General features: G+C 42.4%; 1 protein-coding gene across 2 annotated transcripts in view; it reads left to right on the top strand.

Moving 5' to 3' along the window:
* The window catches only part of AGPAT4 (1-acylglycerol-3-phosphate O-acyltransferase 4), a 70,320-nt gene that overhangs the window by 50,302 nt on the left and 3,074 nt on the right, over window positions 1–16,944 (top strand). For both annotated transcript variants that reach the window (XM_009637190.2, XM_035892754.1), the window contains 3 exons: window positions 1,529–1,631; window positions 3,773–3,848; window positions 9,693–9,891. In XM_009637190.2, the coding sequence (XP_009635485.1) occupies window positions 1,529–1,631; window positions 3,773–3,848; window positions 9,693–9,891 (378 nt within the window). The remainder of the gene's footprint in view (window positions 1–1,528; window positions 1,632–3,772; window positions 3,849–9,692; window positions 9,892–16,944) is intronic.

Below are 16,944 nucleotides of genomic sequence, written 5' to 3'. Positions count from 1 at the left end.
TTTGCAAAGCAAGTCCCATGGTCTAAGTAGCCAAACAACTGACTGTTCTGGATGTTCTTCAGCCCTGTAACAATTTGTTGATTTGCCAACAAATGTGTGTTTGTGTGTGGAAACTGATTTTTTAGTGTGCTTGAAGTAGATTTCGGCTTATGTGTTGTAGTTCTGAGTTTGGGCTAAAAACCCAACTGTAGCAGGGAAAGAATAGAGTTGTTAATGAGCGATACAGCCTGTGTGCAGTGACAGGGTTTTGGCCTCTGTTTTCAGGACTTCCTTGCAGTGCTGAAGCCGGGCTGCTCTGTTCTGCGCTATGAATTCTGTTTTGCAGTAACAAATGTTGTGGTGAGTTTCTGGGGGTTGAACGTTGTGACCAACCCATGTTTATCTTTCATAGCTAGAGAGGCTTCAAAACCAAGTCTGTTCTGTGTAATAAAAGGCTTTCTTAGGTGGGTCAAGAGGCTCTCACAATAAAGGTTCATCACAGTGTTCATTATTGCAAAACTCTAGAGCAGAAAACCTAAAATACAGCGAGCTACATGTGAAGTGCATGCTAGTCGCTTTTGTGACAAAACCCCAAGTTTTGTTGCAGGCACTCATCTTAGAATTTGTACCGTGATGCACAGTTGGTTTCAGTGTCAGGAAAATTAGTTGCTCTCTGGTAATTTTGTGACATCACAAAAAGGAAAAGGCTAAGGATGTGTTCAAAGAAACTCTTTTGAAACACTTTATGTGGTTTAAAATAGTGAACATTTTTTCCATAGAAACCGCTTGTTAATGCTGTCTTAGTTTAACTATGAATGACCTTCACAAACACTTCTACCGCGCCATTCTGAATCGCAAAAACAGTGTTTTCTCAAGGCTGAAAGTTTGTTTGCAGTTTCGTTCTGTGGAACTTGCATGTTCTATTCCTCACAGCTGCAGCCCAGCTCACACAGGACATGGTCTGTTACTCTCTCTCTGCCTTTGCCCTATAGCAAGTGCCTCAGTTATCAAATAATGGACGTGAAGGGGAGGTTGTTTTGAACTACAGTGATTCATAGTTGCATTAAGCCCTCCTGCTGTAGGATGCGTCTCACGCACACTTTACCCATTCTTAGTCAAACTGTATATATTGTTCATTGTTTATAAAGTGTGTGTCTGCCTGGTTATTTATCCAGATGTGGGGGGGAGTTGTGTCATTTGCAGTGAATTGAGAAACCATTTGACTCCTAGAATGTCCTAGGTATATTAACTGTTAGAAACTGTTAAGTGTTCCCTGTGCCCAACGTTCTGTACCTGATCAGGGAGGAGACAAAAGTAGAGACCAAACCCTTCCATTGTACTGGTGCAGTTCCTGAAAGGGTCACTGGTTATTTGGCTTCTTAAAACCTGTGTGTTGAATATTCCATTGTCATTTTTACCTTGGTGACAGCTCAAACTATGGTGCTATTGCTGATGACTTCATATCTAAATGTGCTCTGTGTCTGAGAGAGAATTACTTATTTCCACTCCATTACCACAGTAATCACATAACCTGTTTTTCTTCTTGTAGTTTCTGCAGTCTATGATTCTACCCTCAATTTTAGAAACAACGAGAATCCAACATTGCTGGGAGTTCTAAATGGAAAGAAATATCATGCAGATTTATATGTAAGGCAAGTAATCCATATTTTAATTCCTTTTTGGCATACGGAAGTGTGTACTTGCAGCCACAATTACACAAGTGAGGAAATATTTTCAAGTAGGTAACGGACAGCAAATCTCTACCAACTGGGCTTCACAGAACTGCAGATAAAAACTCATATGGGATGGGAAGGGTTTCTTTTAAAGTTCAGTGAGTAGAAATATGTGGGGACCCTATAAAACTCTACAGGATTTTTTGTTAGTTATTTTTTTTATTCGCTTGTGTGTCTGTTTGTCAGCTCAGCAGCAACAGTGGGCCTCTTTACATTCACTTGGCCAGCATACCAAACATCTACTAAGTGTTCAGATGGGGTGGCTTTACACCAGTCTCTGGTACAATAGTTCCCACTCAGGTGGAGGCCAGACTCAGGGCTGTTCCCATCTCTGTTTGGTGTAGTTGTTGATGTATTTGACTGCTGCTCCCTCCCTACCAAGAAAGGGGGCTGTTTAATGAAAAAACAATTACCTGGATTCTGTATCATTAATGTTTCTGTAAGTGATGAATACCCCAATGGCTTCCCATAACCTTAATGAGAATGGGCCAATTCTAAGGCCCTTATTTCCAGGCCAGGTTCTACCAGCAGCACCCATGCTGCAGGCACTCAAAGTATGTGATGGTTTAGGCTTGGAGCATAGGAGCCTAGAAATGATCCCACAAGTGATCAGGAGTTCATCATAAGCCCATTATAGCTATTATTGGCTGGTCCAGTTGGTTTATCTTGGGTACAGACATGAAGGGGAGTAAGACGACCTTTTCTTCTTACCTCCCCTTTTCTGCATATTTGAAAAAATATTTTCTTCAGAACTGTTTTTGCCCAAGGGTAAAAAGAAACTTTCTTTTGATTCTTCATGGGTGCAACATGCGTTTGCATTCCCACTTGGCTCTCATGGTAGCTCAGCCTAGTGGCCTTGTGTTTGATGTACATGGCCTGGCTGGCTAGTGTTTACGGGGGAGAAGCTGGCCTTACCTGTGTGGGCCATTTCTCCAACAGCGTAGCCATGTGCATCTTGCTGTGTCTCCCTTTACACCCTTCCAGCCTGCTGCAGCTCAATCTAGCAGAGTGCAGAAATTGCTTTTCACAACTCAGGCTAGCTATTTGCCCTCTGTCCTTTTGAGCTTCCTGAAAAGCTTTTACAGGCAGGGTAGATCTCATGGCAAAATTTGTTTTGGCAATTAACTGGGGACTGTCACAGATGTTCTTCAAAATCCTCCATGTTTCCTTATTGAAGTGCTGTAGGTGTTGCATTCAGTAGAAGTTTTTAAAATTTGGCTGGCCTTGTTTGTCTCTGCTTAAATTCTATTGATTTCTAATGTTTGTCATCTTATGACTTCATTAAATAAAGGAACAAACCAGTAGTATCACACCTCAATTTATTAACTGACTGAAAAGTTCTCTTTTCTGTTTTGGAGGAAGTTAATTTGATGTTGCTCTTAATGGATATTAATTAAATATCCATAAATAAATATATATTATATTTAAAAATGTAAAATTATTAAATATTGCTCTTAGTGTATCTAAATGAAGATGACAAGGGGATTTTTTTCTGTCACAGGATTATTGACAAAAATTCATGTAATGTGATGAAAACTTCATTTTTTCAAGAGAGGATTTTTCAGTGATAGGAGCTATTTTTCTGGATATTATCCAACCTAGCTGCGTGTAATAAAAATTATAGGATTTGGAAATGTTACCTGAGACATTCTAGAGTGCTTTACCCTAGGTATAAGGAGAATAGTTTGATTTTTCTCTCTAATGCCTAGCTGATTAAATACAGCCTTGAACTCCATAGGTGAGGTAAGAAATCAATTCATTCAAAACCTTTGTTTGGAAACAGAAAATTGCAAACCTTTATTTAGAAAGTGGCTCTAGTGAGCTCAAACACAATGCATTACTGTTTCAGAAATCTAAATTTCTGAATTTCAGATACATCTAAAAATTGAAGGTGGCTCTGGAAGCAAAGTACTTTGCTGATGTGTGAGCTGTTACCACAAATTAAAAAAAGGTGGAAAATGTAGTGAGTCTCCTGTCAGGTGGATAAACTGTCTGTAAGTGCTGTTCATGGGAGCCGAAGTATTTAATATTCTTCAATTTCTCTTGTTTACCGTTGGCAGGCGGATTCCACTAGAGGAAGTCCCAGAAGACGAGCAGGAGTGTTCTAATTGGCTCCACAAACTGTATCAAGAAAAGGTTGGTTTTTTGTCTAGACAGCTCTTGCGAGCCAGTGGTGCTCAGTTATTTATAATGCTAGTAGACCTTTACAGAGTGCATGTGTAGTTGTCATGGTTTAACCCGGCTGGCAACTCAGCACCACGCAGCCGCTCGCTCACTCCCCCCCCTCCCTCTGTGGGATGGGGGAGAGAATAGGAGAAAAGAAAAAAAAAGTAAGACCCGTGGGTTGAGATAGAGACAGTTTAATAAGAGAGAAGAATAACAATAGTAGTAATAATAATAATAATAATAATAATAGTAAGAGAATATACAGAATATATATAAAACAAGTGATGCACAATGCAATTGCTCACCACCCGCTGACCGGTGCCCAGCCCGTCCCGAGCCGCGATCACTCCCCCCGAGCCGCGATCACACAGCTCGAGCTGCGACCACTCTGCCCGCGACTGACCGAACCGAACGACCGACCAAACGAACTAACCCCCCCGAGCATGACGTTATATGGTATGGAATAGCCCTTTGGTCAGTTTGGGTTAGCTGTGCTAGCTGTGCTGTACTCCCAGCTTGTTATGCACCTGGCCGAGCAGAAGAAGCTCAAAAAGTCCTTGAGTAGTCTGAGCACTACTTGGCAACAGCTGAAAACATCAGTGTGTTATCAACATTCTTCTGGTACTAAATCCAAAACACAGCACTATGCTAGCTACTGTGAAGAAAATTAACTCTATCCCAGCCAAAACCAGGACAGTAGTGGTCCTGCTCTGGGGGCTTGGGGTGGGTGGGTTGGTTGGTTGGTTTATTTTTCAGGATGAGTGCTTTGTTTCTCCAGACACAAACTGGTCTTGTGCTGTCAGTCGTGATTGCCTTTATTTTGTGCTTAAAGAGCTGTAGGAAGAAAGCTTAAGCAAACCTTGATAGAGTCGTGTTAAAATTGTTCTTTAGAAAGTTGCATAAGGATACAAAACCACAACTACCTCCTGGTTGGTAGAAGGACCTCCTTCCCCTTAAAGGCACATCCTAAATCAAGAAGTAATTTGTGGGCTAAATGAGGCATATTTTGCTTTAGTATATTGAAATTTTTTGTCCCTTGTGTTACCCTGTCTTTTTTAGCAAGGCAAAGATTGCACATTAATAGGACAGGCTGATAAATTGCTTTCACATTGTGTGCATAGAAGGTGTGCATTTAAGATTCCTAATTACATAGGATGGGGGCAGAATAATTATGACTGTGTGTTTGTAGATGCTTGCAGATTTTTTTTTCCCCAAATACTTTCATATGCATCCTTCAAACTTTCAGAATCTGTTTCTCGTGGGTTTTGTTTTTATGAACATAGGAGGTAATGGTTGGGGGATGCTCTCTTTGAATACACGCAGCACTCCCATTTCAGTCAGTGGGAGTCATAGGTATGCAAAGCATGAGGGCCTGGCAGCTCAGTTTACTTCAATAAGTTGATCCAAGTTATGTATTCAGACTGGAATACAGCAGTGCTTCGGATTTAGAAGTCATAGAATATAGCTGTGCTCTGGTTTCCTCTCACTGGGGCAGCAAAATCCTGCTGTGCCATTTGTTGTACTCCACCCAGAACACCATGGTAGCATTTCTGTATTGACTGTGTTCTTGTCTTTCTCAGCTTCAAACCATGACTGCTCCTGGTTTAATTCATAGCCCCTCTAAGCAGCTTGTTTACGGGAATGTGGAAGGTAAATGTGTTGAGGCCTCAGTTGCAGATCTACTAGCTTTGCCTTTGATCTCCCTTGTAAATTGTGCCACTAACACCTAATTCAGGCATGGCCCATAACATCTTTCTGCCTTCTGCAGAAAGGTGTTACGTTACCCATGGGCCCGTGCTCTCTCGACAGGCATATAATGTAACCCTGTTTCACGTTCCTAAGAAATGTTTAGACGTTTGCAAGACAAGAACATAAATCAAATGAGAATGTGGTGATTGTTTTCCTGAATCCCTTATTATATAGTTTGCAGCAAATCATGTTTTTTATGTTATTCCTTCTCTGGCAAACACTCAGTTATTTCTAGTGCAAACAGAGCATGCATCTGTCCTGCTTTCTTCATAATAACTTAGTTTGCTGGTTGGTTAAATCCATAGTTTCCTATTTAAGTAGAGGAGGAAAGAATGTGTGTATTTAGTTTTCCTTTCCATTAAAACCTTTTTGGTTGTGTGGCATTCTTTTGATTTGTTGGGTTTCTTAGGTTTGGCAGTGGTTTGTTTTTTTTTTTCTGAAGGTGGCATGTTCCTCTTCCTTCAGCTGTTTTACGTCAGTGAAACTGTTATTTCATTACATTCATTCCTGGTTTACACAGACCTATGTCTCTGTAAAATCAGGCTGGGAGGACACAGGGCGGGGACAACATCTTCAAGAGTTCTGAGATCATGAAAGCCCACCTAGCGGGGTATAAATGCAATTCTGTTTCATCTTTCTGCCATGCATCTTTAAAAAGATAATTGGATCTGAGGTTGGATAAGAAGCAGCATTGCCACCTAGGTTCTGTTTCAGGTTGTTGTCTTCAGAGTCCATAAATATTTATGATAAAATGTAACAAATCTGTATTCAAAGGGCAGTAATTCATTGCATGGTGTGCACTCATGCCTTGCTTTGTCAATTTTGCTAGTAGTGCTCCAGTTTCTGTTTCAAAGTAAGAGAAGGTATGCATGCTACTGAAAAAACAGAGCCCCTGTTGTATCTTACATTATGGTTGCATGTGCCATTGCTTGTTCTCAGTGATTTTCATAATTTTGGAGTATCTTCTCAAGACTTAGATACTGTGTGCTGAATTATGCTCTAATAGCATGATTTAGTAGGTGGGGTGTGCCACAGGTCCTGAGGTGAAGGTTGGAGTGCCATGCACTTGTGATAATCAGGGACACAAAGCTGTTTGAGCAGTGAAATCAGAAGTTAGTGGACATGAAGGAACATGACACTTTTTTTTTTTTAATTGTCATTAACAGACAAGTGAGAGTCTTTGAGAAAAGCTTGTTCCATTGTTTTTTACCTCGTTGCCTGATTACATGTACCTCGGTCTGAGATAGCTCTCTGGGAATCTGGTGTGTTTATGTTCTTGCTACTTACCACTTCATTTTCTTGTTTAGCCACTACTGCAAATGCAATGAAAGAGGCCTTGCCAGATAAACAATGGCACTGTGCTCTTCTAAACCAGAATTCTCCTTCCTTTCCCAGGCTTGTAGTAAGCACCATGTCCATGTGCTTCTTTGTCACCTGGGGTGAATTTTGTCCTTCCACAGATGGCCAGCACTGTAATGAGTTAATGCCAAATTATGACAGAGGTGCAATTTGCATTGCACGTTTCTGTTTTCTTTTTTTTTTTTTTTTCCCCCCTTTTTTTTTTCAAACAGCCATTGCTAGAAAGACTCCCTTTGACTTTAACAATGATCGGGTTGAGCATCTCAGTGCCTGGTCTGAAGAGGTACTGTATGATAGTCACAACTCTGCTAGCCCTTGCATGTTTGTTTTCTTTTTTCACCTCCTTACAGCGTCAGTGCCTGAAATAGAATTTCTGCTTGAGAATCTTAATTTCCATTAAAAAGAAAGGGAGCTTCTAACTCTTCTCACTTGTAAGAGAAGCATGGAAAACAGGGCTGAAATGCCCCAGGGAATTAGCAAAGCATAACTGAGGAGGGGAAGTGTACAGAACTGCAGTGTTTGGGAACAAAGGATATATTTTTGGATACTCATTCTTCGTGGGCTTCCTCACGAAAGGGCAGTGGCATATCTCTACAGTCAGACCTTCCTGGTAGGAGCATGGAGGAAGAAACCATTTAGCCTCTCACAAGATGGTGAATGTTCCCTGATTTCCCCCCACTGCATGACCCACCCCTCTGTCTGAAGTGATGCAGATTTGTTGGGGGGGCATTAGAAGGAGCATGTTTCTATGCCTGAATATGATACAGCAGGGGGGATTTATTACAAGCTGAAAACAAGCTCTGTATGCAGGGGAATGAAAGGAACTTTATGTGGGTGAGGTGATTGAGGGAAATTTTGAGGTACATCATGGGTTTAAATGCTGACTTGAGTTGTTGGGTACCACAGGCACCCTTGCAAAAGCTTAAATGACAGAGCAATCCACAGATCTCTTCTGCAAGGAATGTGAATGTTTTTAAGGGTAAGGAATTGTAACTGAATTGAAGAGCTGTTCCCCACAACGTTGTAAAACGTGTAGTGGGGATGATGGCATTGACATTGTTTTGCTCGTTGTATATTTCTTCCCTCTGTCTCAAACCTCTTGGTGTGGTGTGGCAGTGGTTTTACTGCCCCTAATGCTGTGCAGAGCCAACAAAGACAAAACTGCTGTGCTTGTTCTAAGTGAGTCTGTCTTGCTGTCTGTAGTAATAGGCCCCCTAATGGCGATACCAATAATAGCCAGAAATTCTTAACTTTCCTGGGTAATATTGGTATTTAGAAACCTAATTGTATATAGTAGAATTCATTTTACTGATGATTAGTAGCTCTGTGTTAAACCAGTCATAAACCAAAATCCTCAAGGCACTGTAAAGAAAACTTCATACGTCATGTAATTTGTTGAAGACAGATAATTAATTTGCCATAGTGGTCCCTGTATAACTTAGCTCACATGCGCAGAACAGTCATCGTTTTTCTAATCTCAATAAAGAGAGCGCAATGCTTTAATTACTGTGTAATCTCTTAAAAGCTAAATGTTCCCTTTGAAATAGATAAAATGGTAGCAGCCTGTAATTGCTCAAGTTGCCATTAAATAATTAAAGAATTGTCTGTGTCAGCTGGAGTGTAAGTAAATGTAAAATCATACCATAGCAGGAATAATCTTGTCGTTGATTAGGACAGTCTTGGCTTTGCCAGAATTTTTGGAAACCATCATGAAGCATTCCTTCCTTTTGAAGAAATGTAACACTTCATTCTGACTAAATTGAGGTCCCTTTTTATGTGAGCCTAATTCTGACTTCATTAATTAACCAGTTTTATGCAATAACACAGATTAATAATCTTGCTTTTGAACCAGAAGGAGGGGTTTTTTTCCCCACCCACTTTGATATCTTGCGTTGATCACATTGCTAAAGGCAATGCCGTTCACCTATATGGGCTCTAGAGGAAGGTACTGAATTCTTAAGTTTTCTGTGCACATTCCACAATACAAAAAAATCCAACCTCCACCCCATTATCTTCCTCATATTATACTAAGAAGGAGAGTCCATTGGTCAAAACGAGTGAGAGATTCTAAACTTTGCATGCTCAACTGCCTGTAGAGAGGTTCAGCACCCAAACTTCCTTCTGTAAGCTTCATGGGAACAAAATGAACAAGACTGCATCTATGAGACAAAGCAGACAGGAGGGGGTGGTATTCTTTGGAGTATGGGACAAGATGGTGTCTGCTCGCCTTTTCTGACAGGGCTGTAGATGCTGTTTTAGAGCAGTGGTTGGAGAAAACGTTAGGGAACAGAGGATCCACTGCTGAACGTGTAGTCCAAACACTTCTCTGGCTTACCAGCAGTATTTGTCCAGTGGCTGTGGCCCTTGTAGGATGTTCAACAGTGATATCTACATTGCTGCAGGAGTGTACATCCCCTCACCCTTCTTGTTTTGCTGAACTTTTACATTCTGTAGGCATGCCATTTTTCAGGCTTCTATGTGTCAGAGAAAGAAAGGCTGCAGACATCAACATAAGGTGGTGATTTTTTGGGAGGTTTTTTTTGACTGTGTGCTCATTGATTTCAAAGTACAAGCTTTCCAGCCATGATGTGGTCTTTGATCTTCCCCCGTGGTTACAGATGTGCAGAAAGAGGAACATCAAAGTCAGGAATGGTGAATTTTGTTTGCAGATGGGGATTTAATTGTTGTTCTCCTTTGTTCTCCTAGGATGCATTCCAGGAAGAGTACTACCGAACAGGAACCTACCCAGCAGTCCCTATAGTACCACCCCGACGACCATGGACGCTTTTGAACTGGCTTTTCTGGGCCTTATTGCTGCTATATCCTTTATTCAAGCTGCTCATCAACATGATCAACAGTGGATCATCACTGACACTGGCTAGTTTTGCATTTGTCATTGTAATGGGTAAGTTTTCTAAATCAGAAAGATTACGTACAGGGTAACTGTCTGACATGATTTATTGAGGCTTACTAAATATAAACATGACTGAATTCAACAGACTATCTCATGCTATATCCACTTCAGCCTGGAATAGGTTAAATAGATTCTTTTTGTTTGTTTGTTTATTCTTGTATAGTTGTATTATTTTTTGTAAGAGCTGTATACAAAACCTGCTGTTTCTGTAGAAATCAAAACAGTAACTTTCCTGTGGGTTGCCTACAAGAGGCTTTATTTTCTTGTGTAGCGTGTTGTCAGGTTGCACTCTGAATGCTTAGAAGAGATGCTCAAGGCTAATTTATTCCATGGAGAATTCTTTTATCTAATCATAGTCTGATACATCATCCACTGGAAATCTATGAACTTGTGATTTAAGGACAGCCTGTTGTGGCCATCTACTCTGACTTACCTAGCATAGGGTATAGACTCACAGGTGATTTCTACAGTTTCTGTGGTAGTTCTGACCTGCCTTGGTTTGATTTAAGAGGAGGAAGGAAAACAAAACTCACCCACAGAATGGGAGGGAGATCTCATCTGGTGTCCTTCATGGAAGCAGGAACCATGTCAGTTTGGCAAATAACATCATATCTTGGTGTCTGTGCTCTATGGCATGTTGAGTGCCTGTTTGAAGAATAAGTTCCCTTCCAGAATAAGCCATACATTTATAAAGCAAATATTTCGTATGGCTGTACTGACCATCACATGTATTTATGGCTTCATCACCTTAACACCTGTGTATATTACAAACATCCTTTGAAAAAGAAACAGAACTTCACAGTCGTTCTGGCTTTGAGTGAACTTGGATTAGAGTTAGATTAAAAAGACATGTCCAAAATAGCAGCACAGAGGAAATAGGAAAACATGGAGCATTTTCTTGTCTCAGAAGTGCATCTTTGCTCTCTGCCTAGGAAATTGTTCCTAACACATAATATTTCTTTGCATTCTCAAAAAGCCTGGATTTTGAGCAGGTTGCATGCCAGTCTGATCAAGATGAATTAACTAATCTCCTTTTGCCCATCTGTGAAGACCTTGATGTGGTAGGCACACAATATTCTTTTTCAGAAAGTGCCCACCAAGTCAAGCTCTGTGTAAGCTACTGTGGAAGCTGCTTAGGAAGATAAATGGAGAAGGAAGAGTGTGCGTGTGTGTGCGCACGCATGCACACAGGATATTTGCTTTGTGATGCTTTGGGCCAGAGGAAGTAAAACAAGCAAGGATAAGGTCCAACATAATAGTTGGTACATTAGTGTGGGCAAGGTAGAGGGAAAGGGAGGAGGATCCTGTGCTCTAGTCCTCACCTGGAGAAATTGTTGGTGCTTTTTATCCTGGGAATGTTTTATGTAAAATGTGTAAGAATTTCTTAGAGCTGTGACTACAACTTAGAAGCACCTTTTTTCACCCACCTTACTTAAATAGTGCTCCCCCTCTCCCCCCCCTACCTTCTCTGACAAGTGAATAGGATGGGAGCAAAGAGTGAGCATCATGGTTGGGGTGTGCTCCTCAGGAATGGGAGGTGTTGGGTTCAAATCCCCTTCTGTTGCAGAGAAAGGTCAATCGGTCTCCCCTGTGCTCTAGTTCAAAATGTATACAACAGTGGGTGGGATGATGTATGACGCCATTGCAAATGCTACGTCCCTGGCAATAGCGCTCAAGAGGGCATTTGTTCTGCCTTTGGAAGAAACGCTGGCGTAGTCTGTTTGGTACTGGGCTGTGGAGTGATGGCCTAATGGGGCATTGAAGCTTAGCAAAAGCTAGGCAAAATGTTGCAAAATTGCAAAATTTTTTAATTTCTCCTTTTCCGTTCAGCATTTTCCTCTTAATTCAGCTTCTCCATTCAGTGGGCTGGTTGTTCAGGTGCCATTCCAAAGTGCCTCATGCCTCGTATACCCGCCACAGGGAGCCTCACTGCATAATTCAGGGTTCTGGATTTTAACCTCAGGGCTGGATGCTTTAATACTTGGCATTGTGGCATCTGTGATGTTTCTGGATTTAGCCCTTATTAATTTATTTAAGTGACACCATACCCCCCGACCGTAAGTGCAATATCATCTTGCCATTAGTGGCCTTAACAACTAGGTCACATCTTCTCTCTATCAGGAAGGGAGGGAAAGAACCTGTAAAAAAAAAAAAGAAAAGCTATGATGCTACTAAGAATGGACAGCAGAAGAGGCCTTTTATTTTTTTTCTCTTTTTTTCTTGCTGTCTTGCTCCCCTCTTAGCTTTCTTCTGCTTCTAGACACAAGGAAATATTAATAAGCAGAGTGCTGTGAGTCCTCTTTTGAATGCAGTGATAATCCAAGGTTCTCATGTTAGTTGTAATGCTGGAGCTAACAGAAAGCTACAGCAGCAGTCTGCTGCCACAATGAATGTGTGAGCTCCCAGCCTGTAAAAACACAGCTGAGGAACGCATTGAGAGTGGTGAGATTAATGGCCTACCGTGATGTGCATTGCTGCTCCATACATATCTGCCACCTTTGTGGGATGCTGCAGGTTGCGGTGCTCTGCAACCTTTGAAACGCCCCTGTGCTTAGCAACAGCTCTGTTCTCACTCTGAATACCCGCTGTGATCAAACCAAAGTGCTTGTAATTGGCCAGGATTTGCAGCGCAGCAGAAGACACCGTGTTGCCTGTAGTAGTGGCTGTTGCCTGATTACTCAGCCAGCCACCTCTGGCTGATGAGCAGGCAAAAAGAAAGATGATGTTGTCACTTATTAGTGGATAGCAGCCTCCATGAAGCTGTGAAGGGAGGAGAATCCGTGGGAGTGGAAGAAAGCTCAGCCTTCAGTAAAACAAACAAAAACCAGAGTTGGTTTATCTGGGTCACTTAAAAGTGGATGTGTCATTACTCGCCAGAAGAGCAACGATTTCCTTAGTATATTATAGTCTGTTTCTGTTTTACTATATCCCTTTAAAAGCAATGTTGTTGCTAATTGTGAATCATTGGTCTCTGGAAGCATCTAAAAACTTCAGCCCAAGCTGTCACATTGACTTTTGTAGCCAATAGCTGAGTTTCTGTAGCAAGGCCGTTCTCCCCAAACTGTGTTTTATATCCTAAGGCATATCTCTGTCATGAATGTCCTGGGAATGATGCAGCCATCTTCTGACAGAGGAACAACCAGTATTTTATTTTGCAGTTCATTTCCAGCTTTAGGCAAGGTTGCAGAAGTGACTTCTGCAATGGGCGGGGGGTAGCAGTAGATGAACACGAAGGAGGTTGTGACTCTTGGTGCCAATTGGAAGTGTCTGCCTGGCAGATCCAGTTTGTAGCAAAGCAGGGAGGACTGTATTTGCTGTCTTTTCCAGTGTGAGCAGCGACTGGTACCTGGTGGCTTAACAATAATGTAGAAGGAAGCTTTTTCTGTAAATCAGAGGGATTTATTTACCACTGTGATCAGGTGATAAAAGTGCCTTTTCACATTGCTCCTAGTAGACCCTTTCCCTCTGTTCGTTAGCTGAAGCAGCATAGGTAGCTTTGGGCCATTCTTTTTTTATATGGCAATTTGACAGCTCACCTGATATTCCAGAATCGGGAAGCATATTGCAGTCCCTGATAGCCCATTATAAGTAAAGCAGATTGCTGTTTTTCAGGGCAGATTTCAGTACCTGATAACATTACCTTTATTAGCATAGGTGCAGATAGCACAAGATATTCCTAAACCTTCTGTGATAGGAAAGAGCAGAGGAACTAGGAGGTACCCTTCTTGCTTTGTTTTCAGAGTGACAGTCTCTGCTAATTGTGCTCTCCAGTAAAACGCTTACTGGCTTATAAGTAATTGGCTGTTCAGGTGGAAAGAATTGTAAGAGAAATGGCAGTGCAGCTGGAGTGAAAGCCCTGTAATCCCTCAGACCCTAGCTCTCAGATCCAAGGAATGAATAACCAATGTATATATAGCTCTGCTGGTTCAGCTCGAACACTTTCAGCCCTAAATAAACGATGTCTCCTCTTTATACTGAGAATGCTGAGCCATCCCCTCTTGCTTTGTTGTGCAGCAGTTTGGCTGTTTATACTCATAATAATCATTGCATTGTGCTAATATCTATCAGTCTGGGACCAGGACCCCTTTGTGATACTGCTTGAACCAACACAAGGCAGTCCCTGCTCCAGAGGTTAAATGCTTAAGCAGTTTGAGGGACAAAAGTCTCTTTTCAAAATTGGCTTTAGTTTCATAGGACACATGGAAAGAGATTTATCTACTTAACTCAGAACTGTTATTTAAAACTTCGGGCTGATATTTTGGTGTTAAAGCAGTGAGCGAGTCTGTCAAATGTCAGTATTTGTATTTGAAAGCAGCGTCTTTTTTTTTTCTTCCTCCTGCTTCCCAATCTCATTTGGCTCCAAAGAACCCAGCGTTAGGTTGCCTTTCATGTTTTGTTAACTTGCATTGAAGAGGACAACCTTCATGCTCTAGAAGTACTTTATTACAGAGCTGTCAACACTAGTTGAAAGGGGATTGATGGTTCTGTATGCAAAAGATGAGAGGGCTTCTCTTGGCTTTTAAATGAAGAAGTAGCTCTTACATGTCTAATGCTAAAAGCGTAATGGCATCTAGGCTATGGCATGGGGCCAGCAGTTAAGTATCAGTTATAGGCGAGAGAAGTGTTTAATTTGAACCAAGCATACGCAGTCATGAGCCAGCTTTGATTCTGCAGGAGCTGTGGTATGCCTGCTATACAGTATGTGCACAGTGCTGTTTGTTAGAAAACCTGTTTCCACGGATCACAGTACGAACAGTGAGTCCTTGGTGGCTTGACAGCGCAGTGTGGGCCGAAGGGTCGGCGCATGATGTGACCTGGGCAGCAAGGCTCTTGATGCCTGTAGGCTGAGATGAGTGGAAGGCGAGGAGTGCGTGAACCAGCAGTGTTACAGTAAGCTTTACAACAGGATATAAACCGCATGCAGGATTCTGCCTGTGTTGGTTCTGCCTGTGGGTGGAGCTGCCAGACAATCTGGCCTTTCAGCCTCGTGCCCAAAACTGGTATTTTTTTTTTTTTGTTACTTCCTTGTTTCTTCTCCTTTACAGTATGTAAGATAGGCCCTCAGTGGCAGTTTCTACCATTTGTATAAGCTTTAGCTGTACAAATCTTCATTTCAATGTATAAACTATATAACTCAGGTGTACAGCAGACTATATATATGGGAAATTTTTATGCCTCTACCTGCTGTTCTGCTTATAGTGCTTGCTTTGTGGTATAAACCACAGGTAACAGATGAGAACAGATCCTGAGGTGTGAGAGGAAAGGTGGAAATTCTCTGCTCTGACCTAAGATTTTGCTGAGGGATGTGGTACTGTGTGGGGGGGTGGTGGTTTTCTTGGAGCTAAAAAACGTTCCAGGAAAGAGATCACGTTATTGGCTCTGTCGATTTGTGTTAACTAACTCAGCCCTCCCTCAGCCCCCAGCACTCTGGCAGGCAGAGCAGGTACTCAGCAACCTCCTGCATCTTTTGGCTGGTGGGTAGTGATGGGCAGAAAGCTGGCAGGAGCTCAGTTACCTTCTGTAGTTTGCCATGGAGCGCTGCAGGGATGCCTCAGCTGATAGCTTCTCTCTCCTCCTCCTCTTCTCAGGGTGGGCTTAAGCTCTCACAGCTGATTAAGTTAGGCACAATTCCTGCTTGATCTCCCTTTCTCCCCTTCTGTGTAGTAAAAGAAACCTAAGGCCTCCTTACTACAGTTGTATTTAAAACAACAGTGGAATAAATCCTTAAACATGATGTTATCACTAGGGTATGCACTAAGGCTCCAGGAGAGTTGTGGAGAAGAGGCAGGCAGTGCAGGGAGAAACCACTGAGGCACCTCAGCACTTATCCCCACTTTGCTTCCACCGTCTTGGCAAACATAGCAGTCCCCTCTCCTTGCACCCCACCTTCCGCAGGGTGCAGGGTGAAATGAGGACAGAAGGGCAGTGGCAGCTTCTGCTAGGGAGCAAAGGAGAATTTAAAAACAAAAAAAGATCTGAACTCGCTTTTGGTGTCCAGGCAGTGGCATTCTTGGAACGGCATGAAATCCCCAGTGTGCTGTGTGGTTGCTATAACAGCTGCTCTTATTTATGCTCTGTGTCCGTCTCCACATGCTGTTTCTATCCCTTCTGGTTAAAATCTTAATGATTTCATGCTTACTATTATGTTATGATCCCAGACTGGAGGCTACATGTTGGATCTTCCTCTTGTCTTCCCTAGCTCATGGCCATTTAAATGTCAAGAGATTTTTTTTTTTTTTCTTTTCTGTTTGCGAGGGTGAAATCCTTCACTCATCCCAGTTGTATACGTTTCCATTCACGGACTAACAGTGGAGTGTAAGTGACAGTAAACTCCCTAGGAGCCATCTGCCTTCCTGGGCTGTTCACTGCACAACTCGCTGTGAGAGGGCTCCGCTTTCCTGGTCTCTTGGCATCCAGGAGGCCCGAGGGCAGCCCTGCGGGCAGCCCAGCTTCCCCATTGCACCACTGTCTGTTCAGCCATCGCTGTGTCACATCACGTGTGACTCATCTCTGGTATCCAATTTCCACTTGCACTTCTAAAAACTGTCACTTAATGTACTGTCATTCTACAAAACATGAGTCTGTAGTTGACTGGTTGGTTTTCAAGTGCTGGTATTTCAAAAGAACAAAATAGTGCTTTTCACCCCAGCAAATAGCTGAGGTGGGAAGGCACCTCTGGAGATCATCTAGTCCAAACCCCCAGCTCAGAGGAGGGTCAGCTGCAGCATGTCCTTTCACTGGGCACCACTGGGAAGAGCCTGGCTCCATCTGCTTTACATCCTCCCTTCAGATATTTATGCCCAGTGATAAGATCGCACCGAGCGTCTCTTCTCTGGGCTGTGAACAGTCCCAGCTCTCTCAGCCTCTCCTGTTCCCTCCACTCCATTAATCATTTCTGTGGCCTTCACTGGCCTTGCTCTAGTATGTCTGTGTCTCTCTTGTACCAGGGAGCCCAAACCTCACCCAGCACTCCAGATGTGCCTCACCAGTGCTGAGCAGGGTGGAAAGGATCATCATCTCCCTCGACCTGCTGGAAACGCTCTT

Source organism: Egretta garzetta, unplaced genomic scaffold (genome assembly GCF_000687185.1).
Source record: "Egretta garzetta isolate BGI_Z169 unplaced genomic scaffold, ASM68718v1 scaffold744, whole genome shotgun sequence".
NCBI lineage: Eukaryota > Metazoa > Chordata > Aves > Pelecaniformes > Ardeidae > Egretta > Egretta garzetta.
Note: the sequence above shows the minus strand (reverse complement) of the source record. Positions and strands in the feature narration are given on the sequence as shown.